Source organism: Naumovozyma dairenensis, chromosome 4 (genome assembly GCF_000227115.2).
Source record: "Naumovozyma dairenensis CBS 421 chromosome 4, complete genome".
NCBI lineage: Eukaryota > Fungi > Ascomycota > Saccharomycetes > Saccharomycetales > Saccharomycetaceae > Naumovozyma > Naumovozyma dairenensis.
In genome coordinates, this window is record NC_016482.1 from 915414 (window position 1) to 934265 (window position 18852).

At 34.6% G+C, this 18852-nt stretch overlaps 12 protein-coding genes and 1 non-coding gene across 13 annotated transcripts; 9 read left to right on the forward strand and 4 right to left on the reverse strand.

Annotated features, from left to right (window-relative positions):
- Positions 1–322: 322 nt before the first annotated feature.
- On the forward strand, positions 323–1747 carry UGA1 (4-aminobutyrate transaminase; the record flags this gene model as incomplete). Its single annotated transcript, XM_003669894.1, has 1 exon — positions 323–1747. The coding sequence occupies one exon, from the start codon at positions 323–325 to the stop codon at positions 1745–1747; it is 1425 nt and encodes a 474-aa protein (XP_003669942.1).
- Positions 1748–1967: 220 nt separating this feature from the next.
- Positions 1968–2333, reverse strand: VMA7 (H(+)-transporting V1 sector ATPase subunit F; the record flags this gene model as incomplete). Its single annotated transcript, XM_003669895.1, has 1 exon — positions 1968–2333. The coding sequence occupies one exon, from the start codon at positions 2331–2333 to the stop codon at positions 1968–1970; it is 366 nt and encodes a 121-aa protein (XP_003669943.1).
- Positions 2334–2716: 383 nt separating this feature from the next.
- On the forward strand, positions 2717–3682 carry DPC29 (post-initiation translation factor DPC29; the record flags this gene model as incomplete). Its single annotated transcript, XM_003669896.1, has 1 exon — positions 2717–3682. The coding sequence occupies one exon, from the start codon at positions 2717–2719 to the stop codon at positions 3680–3682; it is 966 nt and encodes a 321-aa protein (XP_003669944.1).
- Positions 3683–5047: 1365 nt separating this feature from the next.
- MTL1 (Mtl1p) lies at positions 5048–6802 on the forward strand (the record flags this gene model as incomplete). The annotated part of the gene is made up of 1 exon (XM_003669897.1): positions 5048–6802. One exon carries the CDS (start codon positions 5048–5050, stop codon positions 6800–6802), a length of 1755 nt encoding a protein of 584 aa, XP_003669945.1.
- Positions 6803–7713: 911 nt separating this feature from the next.
- On the forward strand, positions 7714–7785 carry NDAI0Dtrna7D. Its single transcript has one exon. It is a non-coding gene; the product is annotated as a tRNA-Asp (tRNA).
- Positions 7786–8105: 320 nt separating this feature from the next.
- NDAI0D03890 (uncharacterized protein) lies at positions 8106–9305 on the forward strand (the record flags this gene model as incomplete). The annotated part of the gene is made up of 1 exon (XM_003669898.1): positions 8106–9305. The coding sequence occupies one exon, from the start codon at positions 8106–8108 to the stop codon at positions 9303–9305; it is 1200 nt and encodes a 399-aa protein (XP_003669946.1).
- A 34-nt stretch (positions 9306–9339) lies between these two features.
- On the reverse strand, positions 9340–10053 carry THG1 (tRNA guanylyltransferase; the record flags this gene model as incomplete). The annotated part of the gene is made up of 1 exon (XM_003669899.1): positions 9340–10053. One exon carries the CDS (start codon positions 10051–10053, stop codon positions 9340–9342), a length of 714 nt encoding a protein of 237 aa, XP_003669947.1.
- Positions 10054–10379: 326 nt separating this feature from the next.
- NDAI0D03910 (uncharacterized protein) lies at positions 10380–11210 on the forward strand (the record flags this gene model as incomplete). The annotated part of the gene is made up of 1 exon (XM_003669900.1): positions 10380–11210. The coding sequence occupies one exon, from the start codon at positions 10380–10382 to the stop codon at positions 11208–11210; it is 831 nt and encodes a 276-aa protein (XP_003669948.1).
- Positions 11211–11700: 490 nt separating this feature from the next.
- On the reverse strand, positions 11701–12027 carry RPS25A (40S ribosomal protein eS25; the record flags this gene model as incomplete). Its single annotated transcript, XM_003669901.1, has 1 exon — positions 11701–12027. One exon carries the CDS (start codon positions 12025–12027, stop codon positions 11701–11703), a length of 327 nt encoding a protein of 108 aa, XP_003669949.1.
- Positions 12028–13237: 1210 nt separating this feature from the next.
- Positions 13238–14302, forward strand: MSP1 (protein-degrading AAA family ATPase MSP1; the record flags this gene model as incomplete). The annotated part of the gene is made up of 1 exon (XM_003669902.1): positions 13238–14302. The coding sequence occupies one exon, from the start codon at positions 13238–13240 to the stop codon at positions 14300–14302; it is 1065 nt and encodes a 354-aa protein (XP_003669950.1).
- Positions 14303–15095: 793 nt separating this feature from the next.
- On the forward strand, positions 15096–15759 carry ERV1 (flavin-linked sulfhydryl oxidase; the record flags this gene model as incomplete). Its single annotated transcript, XM_003669903.1, has 2 exons — positions 15096–15163; positions 15234–15759. The coding sequence occupies 2 exons, from the start codon at positions 15096–15098 to the stop codon at positions 15757–15759; spliced, it is 594 nt and encodes a 197-aa protein (XP_003669951.1).
- Positions 15760–16594: 835 nt separating this feature from the next.
- POP6 (ribonuclease P/MRP protein subunit POP6) lies at positions 16595–17077 on the reverse strand (the record flags this gene model as incomplete). Its single annotated transcript, XM_003669904.1, has 1 exon — positions 16595–17077. The coding sequence occupies one exon, from the start codon at positions 17075–17077 to the stop codon at positions 16595–16597; it is 483 nt and encodes a 160-aa protein (XP_003669952.1).
- A 485-nt stretch (positions 17078–17562) lies between these two features.
- Positions 17563–18501, forward strand: RPP0 (60S ribosomal protein uL10; the record flags this gene model as incomplete). Its single annotated transcript, XM_003669905.1, has 1 exon — positions 17563–18501. One exon carries the CDS (start codon positions 17563–17565, stop codon positions 18499–18501), a length of 939 nt encoding a protein of 312 aa, XP_003669953.1.
- Between the last annotated feature and the right edge of the window lie 351 nt (positions 18502–18852).

Consider the following 18852-nt stretch of genomic DNA (forward strand, 5'->3'; position numbering starts at 1 on the left):
ATCAAGATCTCGATTGTATCGTTCAGTTGTTTATTGGTACGACGACTGTAAACTGCGAGTATTTTTGACTCAGATCTCTCTATGAACCTTATCTAAATCAGCTATGTAGATTTAGGAGTACATCAGAAACATCCTATTGAAAATGAGAATAATAAAGGGCGCATTTCGGACTTGTTAGGAGACTATTTAAAGGCACATATCCCTCTATTTCTAAAAGAATCTTATTTAAGAACGGTTTCTTCTACCTTTTACGATATGTAGAAGATACTCAGGATAATAAAACCAAACACAAGCTTATCCATTATACAAATTTACCTTCCTAATGACTCCCGCTGAATCATACTACCCAACTGAACCTTCTGTACCAACTGTTTTGACAGAAACTGTTCCTGGCCAATTCACTCTAAAAGCCATGAGCCAATTGGGTGAGGTATTTGACGTAAGACCATCGTATTTTGTTGCAGACTTTGAAAAATCTATTGGTAACTACATCGTGGATGTGGATGGTAACACATACCTAGATTTATATGCCCAAATTGCATCGATTGCATTGGGCTATAACAATCCTGCTTTAATTGAAGTAGCTAAGTCTCCTGAGATGATTCGCGCCTTAGTAGATCGTCCAGCTTTAGGTAATTTTCCTTCTAAGGATTTGGAATCAATGTTGAAACAAATCTTAAAATTTGCACCAAAGGGACAAGATCATGTTTGGTCAGGTTTATCAGGTGCAGATGCTAATGAATTGGCATTTAAAGCTGCATTCATGTATTATAAAAATAAACAAAGACAAGGTAAGGATTTCACAAAAGAGGAAAATGAATCTGTCATGAACAATTTACCTCCAGGATCTCCAGATTTGGCTGTTCTTTCTTTCAAGAGAGCGTTCCATGGTAGATTGTTTGCTTCTGGCTCTGCTACTTGTTCTAAACCAATTCATAAATTGGATTTACCTGCTTTCCGTTGGCCTCATGCTGAGTTTCCAAGTTACAAATATCCATTAGGCGACAAAGCTAATGCAGAATTTAATCAAAGAGAAGATGATCGTTGTTTGAAGAATGTGGAAGAATTAATCAAAACTTGGCCGATTCCTGTTGCTGCATTGTTGATTGAACCAATTCAATCAGAAGGTGGTGACAATCATGCATCTAAGTATTTCTTACAAGGTTTAAGAGATTTGACTTTGAAGTATAATGTTGTTTATATTATTGACGAAGTTCAAACTGGTGTTGGTTCCACTGGTAAGTTTTGGTGTCATGAATATGCTGATATTACACCTCCAGTTGATTTGGTTACTTTTTCAAAGAAATTCCAAAGTGCTGGTTATTTTTTCCATGATCCTGCGTTTATTCCAAGTGCCCCATATAGACAATTCAATACTTGGTGTGGTGAACCTGCAAGAATGTTAATTGCAGGTGCCATTGGTGAAGAGATTGTGAAGAATGATTTGTTAAGCCAATGTTCTAGAGTTGGTGCTTATATGTTTAAGAAACTAGAAGGATTACAGAAGGAACATCCTACTTTATTTCATAATTTAAGAGGTAAAGACAGAGGAACATTTATTGCTTGGGACTTGCCATCATCTGAACAAAGAGATCTATTATTGAAGACACTCAGAGCTAATGGTTGTAATGTCGGAGGTTGTTCAACGAACGCTGTCAGATTAAGACCATCTTTGACATTTGAAGAGAAACATTGTGATATATTCATTAATGTTTTGGCCAAATCAATCGCGCAAGTCTTGGTCTAGTTTATTCCACCGTATAAAACAGTCCTATAGTTCTTGCCAAAGATTCATATAGTCTTACATTTATATATATCTAGTTTCAATCTAAATTAATTTTCTCAAAAGGTTACCAGATTCTATAGCATTACGGTATAACTGTATTGTGTAGCTTAGATGTGAATTTATATGATTAAGGTAAAATTTATGTAATTTATAAGGAACGTACGTAAATGGATATATTGATTTATTCTCCGAACAACTTTCTAACTCTTTTCAAAACAGAATCCTTTTCTGGGTCATAAGGATGATCCTTTGATGGGATTTCCAAAATAGCAGGGAATGGGTTTACAAATGAATCAACTTGGGACCTAATAATTTCAGCGACATGTTGATTAATTAACAATATAGCGATATCATTTCTTTCTTCAGTGTAATGTTCAAAAATTTTGGATACTTCTTCACGGGTAGTCTTACCATCTTGATATATGAAAAAATTCTTATCTGTCAAGTTACTATTGTTATTTGTCACTTGACCTATACCTGCAAGTAATAATCCAGTTGTAGTGTCTTCATCTCCTATCACTGCTATTAGCGTACGTTTATCAGCCATTGTATTTTCCACAGTTGATATTTTGGTATCTTTATCCTTGTTCTTATTTCAATACCGCTAGGTCAAGTAAAGCAATGTATGAATATATGTATGGCCCATTCAACAATCACTTCATCATTGATAAGGTACTATTTTTTCAAAGTGAAATTGTGTTGCAACATCATGAACCTTTGAATTTTTCTTCGCGAATAGACAGACAATTTAGTTTAGTCCGAAATGGATTGCGAAATGCATACGTACGTACGTACGGTATCTACGAAACGGAAGCTGAATGTCTTGACAAGTAAGGTTAAAAAGATGAAGGATACATCCATTTAAAGATGGTAACCTCTTCATAGGTCCTTACGGCCAGTACATTACAAGAATTCAATTTCCTCTCAACCATGCTGCAGCGAATATTAAAAAGAGGGCCTTGTTACGTAAAAAGAACAGCACAGGCATTGGGACTTGCGTCTCGAACTTTTAATACGTTAAATAATATTACGCATTCAGGTCATAACAAATGGTCGACAATAAAGCATCAAAAGATGAAGAATGATGCGATAAAGAATAAAGCTGCTAACAAGATATCCTTACAGATTACATCTGCAGTTAAAGCTAATGATACTACGTCTTTGAATAACTTAGTGGAATTAGCTATGAAGAGTAATATACCGAAGAGAGTTGTAGAGAATGCAATAAATAAGGGTAAAATTGGTACTATTGGTGATGGTAGTGAAAATAATAATCTTTGTATGTATGAAGGAATCGGACCTGGAGGTGTAGCATTTGTAGTGGAATGTTCCACTGATAATAAGAATAGAACTGTCGGGTTGGTTAGAAGTGCCTTTTTGAAGGCGAATGGGTCCATGACTCCGACTTCTTATTTATTTGATGTGAAGGGTTATTTGCTGGTGGTTCCACCTAAGGAATTGGATAATGAAGAGAAAGTCTTTGAGAAAAGTATTGAAATTGATGGTATAGAAGACATCGAGTTATTAAAGGGAGAAGAAGAAGGAGACGAGAATAGAGATTCTACAACAATAAGAAGTGTTAGTGATACAAAACAGGGCGTTGACAATAATGAGAATTTGGCAGGAGAGAAGTACTATGAAATTATTGTAGGCGATCCGGCCGATACTAGTCAGGTAGCTAACGAACTTCAAAGGGAAGGTTTCACAATAGAACAACAAATTGGTAACAAGTACATTGCCAAAGATGATATGAAGGTTAATATAGATGATGAAAACGTTATGGAGCGATTACAGAAGTTAATCTCACAATTAGAAGCTATTGATGAATTTCGAGGATTCTATACCAACTGCGATGCTGTACAGCAATCATTCAAAACACCACTAGCACAGGCGTAACAATAAAACATTTTTTCTTGTACATATATAGATATAAAAAACGGCAAACTTATAAACTTATAAACTTATAAATATATTCCTCAAAAAGATAAAAATAACACACTAACTATTTTTTACAACCGAAAGAGGGGAAAAAACGAAACGGAGCTCCCCTAATTCAAAGTATTTTATTAGCGGGAACACTACGAAGACACATACGCACGTACGTTGCTTGTACCTTCAGAGGGATTCATAAAATCTCACTACCCATTACTTTTTGATCGAAAAAGTCTGATTTGAATCCAAAAATATGGACTCTCTTCTATAAATCAAACCAGAGAATGACACCCTACACTGGAGACCATACCATACCATACCACAGACAAAACACCGTTTGCTTTGTTCTTTCCTCCCTTCCCCTCCCTTTCCCCCTTTGGGTAAACTTTCATAAGCGCGCACCACCTGGGTAGACTGTTAAAAATAGCCGCCCGTGTGGGTACCCGTGTGGGTGCCCGCGGGCTTTGAAGTTGCTGTTGCTGTTGCTGTTGCTGATCGAAGTTTTTTATTTTCGTCATTCCGTCATTTTCCTTTCAAAGATCCCGTCGCCCGTCGCCCGTCGTCCGTTAGCCGTTAGCCGTTACCCGTTGGCGCGACCCCGTACAACACCTGTACGGTACTGGACTGACCGCGAAATATTTTTTTTTTACTGTGATACTCACTCATTGTTCTGTTTAGTTGGTGCCTATTTATACATTTATACATATAGCTCAAAACACTTGTAAGACAAGCCTTTCCAAAGAGATTACTACTAAAAGTTCAATTTCTCGAGCAATACTCATCTTTGTCAGAGACTCACCATCTTAAGTCTACTTCATATACATCATCATATATTGGTCTCTCCAATTTGCGTGTTGCTTGTATTTTGGATCTTTGGGAAACTCCAGATCTATATGATACACACAACCTGCATACATCATCGTCAACTCACAACGACAATACTCGAGAAAATACCACCAATTTCTGTTTGTCCATATATTTTGATCCCCTTTAACAATTAGCATTGGTCATAAAAGTTTTCCTTTCCCTTTTTCTTTTCAGTTCTTCCTTTTCTTCCTCGTTTAACCTTAAATTTCGTTTTTACTAATTTCTCTTCGATCACTGTCATTTTTTTCAAAGTATCGAAAAACATATCGATCATATTAAAGCTAATTTTCCTTCCAGTTTAATTCAATTCAAGTTCATTAAATACCCCTCCGTTTATTTTCAATTTCCAAGTAAGACAACATTTACGTTTATTTCTCCTTTTTAACTTAAAAAACATATTTTTATTTTTATAGAATTTTCAACACATTATCAATTGCATATCCAATCAAAATAATAATAATAATGATCTGCAATAAAAAAAGAATTCTTCTCTATGCTTCTTTGCTACACATTGTCACATCACAAGAATTCATCATACCACCAGCTGGCAATGAAACTACAACTACTTCACTAGAATCAACATTACCTCCTTCTATCCCATCTCCTATAATCTCCTCCATTACTGAATTGTCGACTTCATCATCATCACCGTCTGTGCAGGTCGTTCCTCCTACATCGAGCGATACACCTCAAACTTCATTATCATCCTCCTCGTCTTCATTATATGCACAGCTTTCTTCAACAACTCCATTACCGGCGTCTTCAAGTCTTGGTCCATTGCTCATAAGTAGTAGTACTATACCAACAACCACTTTCTCTTCCTCGAGCAATATAGTTAGTAGCAGATCGACAAGTTCTATCATTATTGCATCTCCTTCTTTCACTTCAATTGCTTCTCCATCATCTTCTACATCTTCAGATACATCGTCTTCATCTATCACAACAACATCAACATGGTATAGGTCAATAACAACTACTACTTCTACTTCAAGCTCATTACCTATCATTTCATCTACTTCTAGTTTGATAATATCAAGCTCTACTAGCTCAGCAACCATTCAATCAACTTCTTCCTCATCAACAAGAAGAATATTCAGCTCATCTTCATCTTCATTTTCATCTTCATCTTCATTACCATCAAGAACAACCTCATCCAGTAGGAGGTCATCATCCACATCAAGAACATCAAGAATAATATCTTCCTCCATATCATCAAGTACCTCGAGGATATCTTCTTCTTCGTCTTCTTCCTCCACCACCTCCTCCTCCTCATTTACCGTATCTTCAACAACGACATCAGCATCAACATCATCATCACCAACATTATCCTTGGATTTAAGGAAAACAGTGACAAGTATAATTCATGGGAAAACAATCCTATCAAACTATTATACAACAATAACATATACACCCACCGCAACAGCAAATTCTTCCAATAGTAAGAATTCACATTCTGGCCTCACAAAGAAAAATAGAAACATTGTCCTAGGTTGTGTTTTAGGTATAGGAATACCCCTCCTATTATTGATCGGATTAATTCTATATCATTTCTGTATCAAATCAAAATCAACTAATTTTATAGATTCAGATGGTAAAGTCATCACCGCATACAAGACTAACAATCTACATAAACTTTGGAATCTACTCATCGGTAAGAAGAACAATAATGAAGAATATCATTCTAATTTACCATTGGGTTCTCGTAATAATGATGGTGGAGAAAATGGTTATAATTTTGATAATGATGACATATTAGTCCAAAGAAATATTAGAAATGATGATGGTTCCGATATGCCTTCCCAAATCAGTATAGATAATTCGAATATCATGCATACGTACGTTGATAATGATGATAATATCGATACCACAACTACGATGAACCATAAAAATATGGAACCATACGATACGTTCGTGCATGGAGCTCCTGGGGCAGATACTACAACTTCGACAGATAATACTAATAGTACTTCAAGATCAGACAGTAGTCAATCTAATAAATTAATGATACAAGAAGAAAAAATCTATAATAATAATGATGAGGATGAAGATGACAACCAAAATAGTTTCAATGATAATGAAGCCACTAATAATATTAATATTCATAACAATAATAATGAGAACAATTCAGTTAATGACGATGATAATTATGATGATGACGATGACGAGGATGAGGATACCAGGCATAATAGGACCGGTTTTACAATTACAAATTTATAAACATTATAAAAGAAAAGTCGATAAGCCCAAACAAAGATAATAGGTCTTTTATTTATAATTTTATAAATATAATTAATCATTAAACAGCATATAATTCTTTACTTTACATGAAATTATGAAATAATTGAACATCCCCTCTAATCATTTGGGTAGAGTACTAGCTAGAATCTTCCCATATCACACCAATTTCATTAACCTCTAGTAACGTCATTAACATTACGAAAACCAGTGATATCAGTGACATCGTTTAACACTATTAACGAAAAACTTGATAATATTTTCTCTTTTTTTCGTCATTACTTATTTTGAGTTCTTTGAAATAATGTTATCACTACTTGATATATTATTTTAGGCTGGTGGAGTATCATTTGGCTAGTATACAACAAAAAATTTGGTATTGTGAAATTACCACTTTAGGTCAAACTCGACTAACCCGCTATCAGATATTAATAACCGGATTTCAACTACCATTGCATCTCGGTATACGAGTGTCGCACTCTATAAAGGATGACAGACTTGAATAGGAAACATGAACTAACTTGAAACATGATGTACACCCAATTACAATATACGAAATTATCCATTGAGGAAATAACTTATGAAGTAGAATGAAACAAACTGATCGATAGAATTGTATACTAGAATCCTCGATAATGAACACGTTTTAGAAACGTATAAATATCGAGTAAGATGATCTTAATAAGATCCCAATACCACGTCCTTAATAATTATATATGTTTATAATTATATACTAAATAGGATAGAAGAATAACGATAATTGAATAAATCAGATACTCGCATACTTAACAAGTCACTTCCACTGCAAGTCATTATATTAAGTATTTAACTTTAGTGTATCGCCACTGAAACCGCACTGTTAAAAGCCTCAATACAAAAAAAACACAAAAAGATCCGTGATAGTTTAATGGTCAGAATGGGCGCTTGTCGCGTGCCAGATCGGGGTTCAATTCCCCGTCGCGGAGATTATTTTTTTGACTATCCTTATTAGTGTTTCATCATAAATTATTTTTATGTACGTACAAATTTTATCATTAAAGCAAGTTGTTTATGCAATTTCTGGGATATTTATTGACAATCAAGATTTCATTAGGTCGAATACTGTTATAAGATATTTTGTGTCTTTACAACATTTTACTATTGATGGGAAATGAAGCTGTGTCGATTCCAAAGGGAATAATTATGGCAACTAACGGTACATCTTTCCTCAATTAAAATAAGTTTACGTTTTACCCATTGGATTGATACATTGAACTGTGTCCTACCATAGCTTCTACTGGATTTTATGACTACCATACCTGTTTACAAGTGCTCACTTGCCGAAGTGATCCACGCATATACTACTACTCCGAAATATCTCATTGTTGCCCAATCTACACTAAACAATCCATTTGAAGTGCATCTACATTATTCAACTCATGCAGATTCAGGAATAGTAGTACCGAACAAGACTTTCAAATATCCAATACATATTTCCAGAAGGATAACGCCTGGTATCAATTATACGACTACTGTGAAACGCTTAGAAATTACAGAAACACCGATATTGGAAAAATCGAAAAAGGCTTTGAAAACAATAGTATATAACTTAATAATTGTATGCATCGATGGAATAAGAATTACGACATTAGAAAATTTAGTGGAACCTGAATATTCTCAATTAAATGAATGGGTACTGCCAAATAAAAATGACTCAATTAGTTCATTTTATTGCCAAAGTAGGAAAAATGGTACTATTGAAATAGTGCTTGGAACAACGTTTTGTAGCATCGTTCATTTATTATTCTATATCGAAACAGGAACATTTCGAAATCTAGACTTACAAAAAGGTACAGCATTGTATACTATTGATGAATTAATCTCTGACTCTGTCGTTAGCATTTGTGGACTAAGAAGTCCATCAAAAGGTTCAAATTTTCCTTGTACAAACGAAAATGAGCTGATAACGAGGAATTCATTTACAGATGCCTTGAGTGTGGCGACTGTAGATGGGAAGGTCCACATTGTTTCGAAAAATAAATCTGAAGTCCATGATTTCCTAGAATCCATTCTTCCTGATGAAAATAAAGAACATAACGTAACTGCAGCAGATTCCGTTATTGCGAAGGAATTTATGAATTCATCTTTAATATTTGTTGTTGCCAACATTACTAACGTTGGATGCATAATATTTGAAAAGTCCAAAAGGCGATGGGAACAATTAGAAATATTGGAGCGAGATCATAATGCAATTGAAGACACACCATTATTAGATCATATACTGAGCTTAAATGTTGATATGAATGAATTTATCATATATTCTGGAAGCGTGAATGGCAAATTATATCAATGGACCTATAATTATAAAGATTATCAACTAATAAGTTCTTCTGTCTTCGAAGAAAATATCTATAATGTAGTACATTCTATATCAATGGAAGGAAATGCGCGGAAATTGTTTTTCATTCATAATGATGATACTTGTATCAACTACATACAATTATAATAATACAAAACCAAGAATACATTTTCGGCCCTTATTAAAAACCTACAAATAAGTCATCAATCATTTTAATGACATCAATATGCAAGATTTCACCCTTTCGAGTAATCAAAGAACCCTTTTTATACATCTCTGGTTCATTATTATAGTTTATTCCACAATCTTTGAATAATATCTCTTGCTTACCACTACTATAAGTTCCACTGAGTCTATTCTCAGCCTCCCTAGGGTTCATTCCACAAACTTGAATCAATTTCCAGAAAGCTGTATTATATAGATTATTTATATGTGTGTCAACAAACCTCCAACTCAAATAGTCTTTAATCGCTTTCAAATTTGGATATTGAACACACCTTGAATCGAAAAATGGTAGATGTTTAGGATGTAATTCAACTCCAACAAAGAATTTGGGCCAAAGTGTGACATAATTTGATGTAAATAATGAAACGAATAAGCTCGATATCTTATCACGTCTTCTATTAAATAGAGAAGTATCTGACTTGAGTATAAAGGAATATTCGTCACTTTCTCCATAAGCTAATATGACATCGTTTCGATATTGTAACACAACATTCTTTGCAGCGGCGTTCATTAATTTTAAAGCTCTATCATCGTTTGGCTTGGCAAATTCGTAATATTTGGAAAATTCATGGAATTTCTTACCGTCGATTCGTACTACTATATAACATTGCGGAAGTAAAACGTCATGACTCTCGAATTCACGGACATATTCAAACCTCGATTTAGCCATAACGTTACGTAGATATAACGGTCGTGATACTACGATAAAATTAACAGATTTCTAGTTCATACAAAGATGCAAACGCATTAAATCTTGAAAATGAATTTTATAAGATTTCTTGATTTTTCATTGTTCCGCTCGCATATAAATATTTCGAAAAGAACAAAGCGAGATTTCAAAATAAGAGAACATTCTTATATAGACAATCCTTAATTGTAAGACGAAGACTTTTATATATTTAGAGTTTAGCTACTCTGGTTTTTAGTTCGACATATCTCTAAATTTCAAAAATCATAAGGTATTAATAATTACAGTCTCAAAGAAAAATCAATATTATGGCTGGAACAATAAAAATTATAAGGAAAAAAGATCCGAAAAAGGCAGACCCCTTGGCCAGACAAAAATTAATCTGGACTGTTGGTCATACAATGACCTTAGTATTCGGTGCTCTTTTCACATTGACATATTTCTTCCACGTTCTGTTATTCTTTAAATATCGTTCATGGAAATGGCTCTTCTTAAGAGTAAAGAAGAATTACAGTATAATTAAGGGGACAAGATGGTATCATACCATATTAAGATGGTCACCTCAATTACTGTATAGATTATCCTTAATAGGAGTCTTTACATCTGGTTCTGTTACCATGTTTCAAAATTGGAATGGATTGAATCCAACTTGGTACGATCTTTTATCATCATCTAACTTTCAAGCGATGTTGATGGCTTTATTATGGTTCCTAGGTGGTGGTAAATCCTTTTATAAATTGCTTCCATTTATGATCTTAAGTTACATGCACTTACTGGATAAGGATAATGAATTCAATACTGAGTCTAAGAAAAAGGAGGACCAATTGACAATGGCTAATGTTCACCTTTTACATCTAGTTTCATACTCTGAAATCTTTATTGTAATTGCTCTTGTTTTAGATACTTTGTTGATGAAGAATGGATCTTCCGGTATTATGTTGGTCATCTATTTAGGTATATATTGGTTGAGGCTCAATTTTTCACCTTATGCACAAATAACTTTATTAAGAATTTTGAGTAAATTCGATAAGAAGATACCTCCAAAACATAAGAACAATTGGGATACAATTAAAAGATTTATCTACGCTAAAATGAAAGCACATGAAAGGAGATTACAAGAGGTTGGCCGTACTGCTTAATAGATTTTAAGCGTAGGAAAATTCTATTTGACCCTAAGACGCTACTATAATTTTTCTTTTTCCAGATATATAATATATGTATCACTTTTCGTGGAGGCAGCATTCCTGTTTCCAAAAACATTATGTCAAATATAACCTATGTGAGAACAAGTTTCAATTTAGCTGTCCTGGTAACTACTTGAAAGGATATACAAGCAAGTAAATATTGAAGCTAGTTTTAATATATACCGTTACAACTTCATATGACCTATACTTCAATATAATATTTATATGAACCATATTATAAATTTCAATCCGCCAGAAGCTACCAATCATAAAGTTACATATAATTTACACAACGTAAATATAGAAACAAACATTAATGTTTAATTATAGCAAATATGAATCACTTATCATATATAAAACATATTAAGAGGATATGAAGTCTTTTTTATTTGAACGTTTAGAAATTAGAATAATAATAATACATTTTTATTAGAAATCTCTAAATTTATTCGGAAGCGACAGCTCTGGTGTAGATAGCTTGCTTAGAGTGCTTAGAAACTGGCTTAATAATTCCTTGCTTTTCTAAATCTCTCAAAGCAACTCTAGCCATAGAACCACCAATCTTTAATCTATCAACTAAGACAGAAACGGAGACGTATCTGTAAGTTGGGACTTCTTTCATGATTCTGTCCAACTTTTCTTGGTCTAAGATGACAGCGTGTTGAGCCTTGTCCTTGTGGTTGTTCTTGGACCACTTCTTTTTGGACTTCTTACCACCGGCCATAGCGGCAGCAGCTTTGGCAGCTTTAGATAATTGTTGCTTTGGAGGCATATTTTATGATTGTTCTGTAATCAATGAAGGAAAAACGAAGTTCGATATAGTTTGTTAGTAAATATTGTCATTAGCTATCATAAAAACAGTAACATTGGAATGCAATCACAGAGTTCTAACTCATATATCTTTATCTTGTCCTAAAGGTCTAATATTATAATAGTTTACCTTTACCAGGTACACATCTCCTCATAGTAAATATCCTTGTTCTCTGCGTTCACATGTCAATACAACCATAGAATTTTCCTGGCCTTGTATAAATCACATGTTAAGTATCGGTTTCAGAATCTTCAATTATACCACAGTTCATTCTTGATTTTAATTCATGCTTCTCTGACTACCAATAGAATCTTGCATTCCATGTTTTTTAATAGGCATAATATCACATACGCTTTGGCTTGGTTGACTAAGAATGTGAAACAACAAAACTTCTAAGATATTACTAGTTATATCTGTTAAACCATACATACTTTAGACCAGACTTGTAAGTACATTAGCCTAAGACGTTCTGTGGTATAGAGGAAAAGATGAGCTTAGAAGGAAGTTAGACGGGGACTTGGAGGAGACACATGCTACTAGAAGGAAGTTTGAAATGTATTAGAAGGGGGAGCTAGAAGGGAAACAGGTTTCCCCGGGCGCGAAATGGCCTCTCGTGCAAGATTCTTTGATTAATAATTCTTAAAAAATATTAGAAACTTACAAATATGTACGGATGCAAGTAGAAACATATAATGTACAGATGTTGACTGTCCCCCAAGTCGGTTACTTTTAAGGCAACCTACGTATGTTATATCAGAGACCTTATCGTTCTGTTAACGAAGCAAGCTGAAATAGTTAAAATAGAGTTACTAGTAGGATATCAAAAAGATTATTATTAACACAATTATATATTCATCCAAAAAATATATAGTTGCATATCCTTTATTTTGGTATTATTTAGGAAAGTGATCTGTTGGTGTCTTACTATAAGGAAATTTGCAATCAGCGAATAACGGACAAAATAAAACGTGACGAAAAGCACTGGCTTATACATAGAAACCAGTCTGCATAAATAAGGTTACAGATTCTACACCTTAGCCTACGTAGGAAAAAACCTTCATCAATAAGTCTATTACCAGCTCCGCTTCTAAGAAACGAATACATCAATCAGTTTAATCTTAACAAGGAAAGACTTCTAATCTGTTGGGGAACCCAAAATACGGAAAACACGATGCCAAATAAAATTGATCTAAAAACCATAACTGACTGGTCTGTTTTGATAGGAACAGGGATATCAATCTATTATCTTTGCAGTAGACTTTTGAATGATGCCGAAATTGGCCCGCTAGGAAGATCTAAAGAGTCAAGACAAAGACAAGAAACTCAATGGAAACGACTATGTGAAAAATCGCCCGATTTTGCTAATTTAGAATTGAATGCTTATGAACAGAGCATACTTGCATCCGTAATCACCCCAGAAGAAATTAATATAACGTTTGAAGATATTGGAGGTTTAGATCATATAGTGTCTGAGCTAAATGAAAGTGTGATCTATCCTTTAACGATGCCTGAACTATATACAAATGGCTCCTTATTGCAGGCTCCCAGTGGTGTATTATTATACGGCCCACCTGGTTGCGGTAAGACAATGTTAGCTAAAAGTTTGGCACTAGAAAGTGGTGCTAACTTCATTTCTGTCAGAATGTCTACATTAATGGATAAGTATTACGGAGAATCAAACAAGATGGTAGATGCGTTATTTTCCCTTGCTAATAAAATCGAACCATGTATAATATTCATTGATGAAATTGATTCAGTATTAAGAGAGCGTACATCTTTTGATCACGAAGTAACGGCAAATTTGAAAGCAGAATTTATGACTCTATGGGATGGGTTGATAAGTAGTCGCAGGATAATGGTTGTTGGTGCTACAAACCGTATTAATGATATTGATGACGCATTCTTAAGGAGGTTACCAAAGAGGTTTTACATATCGTTACCCAATGCCGAACAAAGATCACACATTTTACAAGTTTTACTTAAGGGAACTGAACTGGATGATGAATTTGATTTGGAAGCAGTCGTTGCACGAACTGACGGAATGTCTGGTTCCGACTTAAAAGAACTTTGTAGGGAAGCTGCCCTTAAAGCTGCTAAGGAATATATCAAGAAAAAACGAATGCAGGCCAAGGAAGGGGAAACAAATCCAGACGCGACGCTTCTAAAAGTAAGACCACTACGGACATCTGATTTTACAGGAGTCAATGAAGAACCTAACAACTTGGGATTGGATTAGCAGCGTACGTAAATAATAAAGTGGACTGGCCTCGGCTCAAATTCAAGGTCAATAGTCTTAAAATCCGAAAGTAGTTTAGATCGAACATGCAAAGAGCGACAACCGCTTCATGGATAGAATACTATAATGCTCTCAGAGCGGCTACGTACTTTCATGAGTTTATATACATATTCCATTTTCTGTTGTCTATTCTTCATTATAAAAATTAGTTCCGCTATAATATACCATAGACTATCTAGACTATATATACACTGGGTTTAAACAGCAGTATTGGGGACTTCTTCGTAGTGGTTTGAAACCACAGACAACATAGAGACTACATCCAACAAAAGAAGCGAACTAACCGTACTTCTTTTCTTTCATTGAATGTTTGATTGTTTCATTTCTTCATTGGTTCATCAACTGTCCAGAATAATGTAATAAAAAATACTCTAACAGTCTGTTTGAGCCTTTATCTACTTATATACAAGCCAAATGATCTATAACTTTTGCAATACAAACTTCCATTCGTTGTAAGTAAAGTCTTCATTGATGGACATACGTACAAAGACACTCCGTTGCGCAATGAAAAATAGCCGCCCAGATGCCAGAAGTTGCGAAATGTAGCAGGGGAAAAAGAAAGAACATATAAATTTACCAAGGTAGACTAGTGGTCGAGAAACAAAATTTAATCCAAAAGAGTTTGCTCTAGAGAAGGTTACATCACCTTAGAAAACGTTCGTGTTGGTAAATATTCGATATAATATCAATACTTTAAAGATACAGACCCATTCTGTTGAATATCACTCGAGAAATGGAAAAGATCCCTGATGGGCAACACGAAAACATAGCAGAGCCTGCAATTAAGGAAAACGTGAAATTGTATGTTTTTCAATAATATAATCTTACTCTCAAATGCTTTCCTAAAACATGCATACTAACAGTACTATAGCTGCTTACCATGTATTGCTTTCAAAACGTTCCGCCAAGTTGGAATCACAATCTCTGAAAGTGTTAAAACTTTTATGCAAGATCATGAAAAAGTAGATCCCAAATCACCACCACCATCTATATCACTACCAATAAATGCTACTGTACAGACAAGACAACCTATTGAAACAGACTTAATACCTGGTTCTAGAACTTATACAAGAGAAGATCCTCCCGACGTACAAAACTTGGGAGCTTCATCATGGACATTTTTGCATGCAATGACCGCCAAATATCCTGGTAATCCATCGGACACTCAAAAAATGGAAATGGAAAGATTCTTGACCCTGTTCTCCCATGTTTATCCTTGTAATTGGTGTGCGAAAGATTTTGAAAAATTCATACAAGATAATTCTCCCAAAGTTGAATCTCGAGAAGAATTAGGGAGATGGATGTGCGAGGCACATAACCACGTCAATGGTAAATTAAATAAACCTAAGTTTAATTGTGATTTTTGGGAAAAAAGATGGAAAGATGGATGGGATTAATAAATCGTCATGTAAATAATTATTATTAGCCATTCTCTATGGCGAGGTGTATACGTTCTTATAGACAAATTGGTAGCAAGGTAAAAGTACCTTATTTTGATTTTTAAGACTGAAACCTGTTATCAACATGTCTTTTTTTCAACAATGGTTAGTTGCGTAAGCAAAGTGGATTGTACGTACTTATAACAAACGTCCTGGGTGGTTAGATATTCCTAAAATCGAGACCTAAATAAAAAAATCTGTTTAGAGACAAGATTTTTTCTCGCGCCACGGTCCTTTTAAAGAAAGAGACTATAAAACTTCCTTTGTTAAAAATTTCTTTAAGATATATTTCTTCTATAAACATTACAATTTCTTTTGTTATCCCAATTAAGTTCTATTAAACACAACCAATATCGCAAGAATCATGTTCTAATCATTCAATGGAAAAATATTGTTTTCACAGAAGTGAGCACAGTGCTTTTTCTGGAATTTAGGAATATGATTAGCTGGCCTCTTCGAAGATCCGTAAACTTTGGTACATTGTACCTAGTGGTTTAATGATTCAAAGCGAGGCCTAGAGTGAATGTGAATGCCATAAATAGGAAAATAATATAAATTTTGGCATCTCATTGAATTGGTCCCAGTTGCTGGGCAGGTATGGTTTGGGATCATATTGGATTCTATTCTATTACACTTCAATGATACATCTTATTGAAAAAACAAATAAATAAATACAGTCTATAATAGTGAATGCCACTTCTTGATTGCTGTATTCATAAAAGTACTAAACATTCCTCATTCAAAAACGAGCTTTTTAAAGGCCCACACCTTGAAACAATTCCTGTTCACTTTACTAGCTTTGTTTAGTCCACTTATTAGTGTTAAATTCAATACTTGAAGCTAACGCCGAATTTGCCGTAATAACACTTATAAGAATCGGCACGTTAATTTTCTTCTCCAGTAACTCATTTCTACCCTCTTGTACTAGTTCAAAACATGTCAAATGGTTCCATTGGCTAATGGAACCTTCCAAATCGTTCTTCTTCACTACATTCTTACAAATCTCCAGTATACTCAACATTTTTTGAAGATGTGGCCCATACGCATAAGCACAGACGCATTCTCCACTTGTCACAGTTTGTAATTTCTCTACTTTCTGTTTAATATTGTCATTCTTCGAAATTTTAAAATAATTTATTTTGCTCCTGTCAAAATCTGCATTCAAGTTCAGTAGGTCAGGAATAATTTTCTCTTGAATAAACTGAAAACATTGTGTCTGCGTCGAGATATCAAGATCTGTTTCATTCCGTTTATACTGAACTCTTGCTGTTTTCATTATTAGCTTAGATCAGACGTTTGTCGTATAGTTACACTTGCTAATAAATATTGGGGAAGGTTTCAATGGTTTCAGCGGTGTCGTTTTCTGTCAAATGTTAGCGTACAACTATCATTTGATATGTGCTGATTATTTAATTATCTTCCATTGTGAAACTCTTCCTAAAATCCATGACTGTTCAGTGACTAAACATCCGTACCCAATGGAATATCGGGTGAAAACCCATCCGAAATTTTTGCTCAAAACTCTTCATTTTTTTCCATTTTCTGAAGAAACATTTCTTAAATTTATCCCGCTATCAAGCGGGAAATTGTAAATGGAAATTTCCAATATGGTTGAACCATATCGAACTTCCTAAAATATTAGATCGATCTTCTGCGTAGTACTTCAAAACATGCAATTCAAATTATTATCTCGTATATTATCATCAAGTTTCAAGATAACCGTAAAACCTTTAAACATCCTACAAATACAATAAGTTTGAAATGGGAGGCGTTCGTGAAAAGAAAGTTGAATACTTTGCTAAATTAAGAAGCTACTTGGAAGAATATAAGTCTATCTTCATCGTTGGTGTCGATAATGTTTCTTCCCAACAAATGCATGAAGTTAGAAAGGAATTGAGAGGTAGAGGTGTTGTCTTAATGGGTAAGAACACCATGGTCAGAACCGCTATCAGAGGTTTGATCGGTGAATCCTCTGATTTCGAAAAATTGTTACCTTTCATTAAGGGTAATGTTGGTTTCGTTTTCACCAACGCTTCTTTACAAGATATTAAGGAAGTCATTATCTCCAACAAGGTTGCTGCTCCAGCTAGAGCCGGTGCTATTGCTCCAGAAGATATCTGGGTCAGAGCTGTTAACACAGGTATGGAACCAGGTAAGACCTCTTTCTTCCAAGCTTTAGGTGTTCCAACCAAGATTGCCAGAGGTACCATTGAAATTGTTTCCGATGTCAAGGTTGTTGATGCTGGTCAAAAGGTTGGTCAATCCGAGGCTTCTTTGTTGAATTTGTTAGAAATTTCTCCATTCTCCTTCGGTCTATCTATTGTTCAAGTTTACGACAATGGTCAAATCTTCCCATCTTCCATCTTGGATATTACTGATGACGAATTAGTCGGTCACTTCGTTTCCGCTGTTTCCACCATTGCTTCCATCTCTTTGGCTATTGGTTACCCAACCTTGCCATCTGTTGGTCACACTTTAATCAACAACTACAAGGACTTATTGGCTGTCGCTATCGGTTCTGGTTACCACTTTGCTGAAATCGAAGAATTGGTTGACAGAATTGAAAACCCAGACAAGTACGCTTCTGCTGCCCCAGCTGCCGCTGCCGCTTCCTCTGGTGATGCTGCTCCAGCTGAAGAAGCTGCTGCTGAGGATGAAGAATCTGAAGATGAAGACATGGGTTTCGGTTTATTCGATTAAGGAACTTATCATAATTAATTAATTTTCTAATCTATAATATCTATATCTATATTTAAATCAAACATTCTTTTGTATTTATTAATTAGTTTAACTTATTTTGTTCTAAGGAAAAATGTAGTCTAATATACGTGTATTGTTTACCCAGAGACGTATTGTTAGCAACAATGGAAGGGTAAAGTATATATGTAAAGTAAAATTGGTAATGCAGGACAACCTCGACCTTTCCAGTTATTGTACAGCTTCGCATGTTTATAGTTTTTCAATGTCTTAACATGATCTCCCGAAATCCCGGAAGTTGAAATTTAACGTTGAAAAAGAATAATAACTAAGAAAAGGGAATTAGAGGGTCCA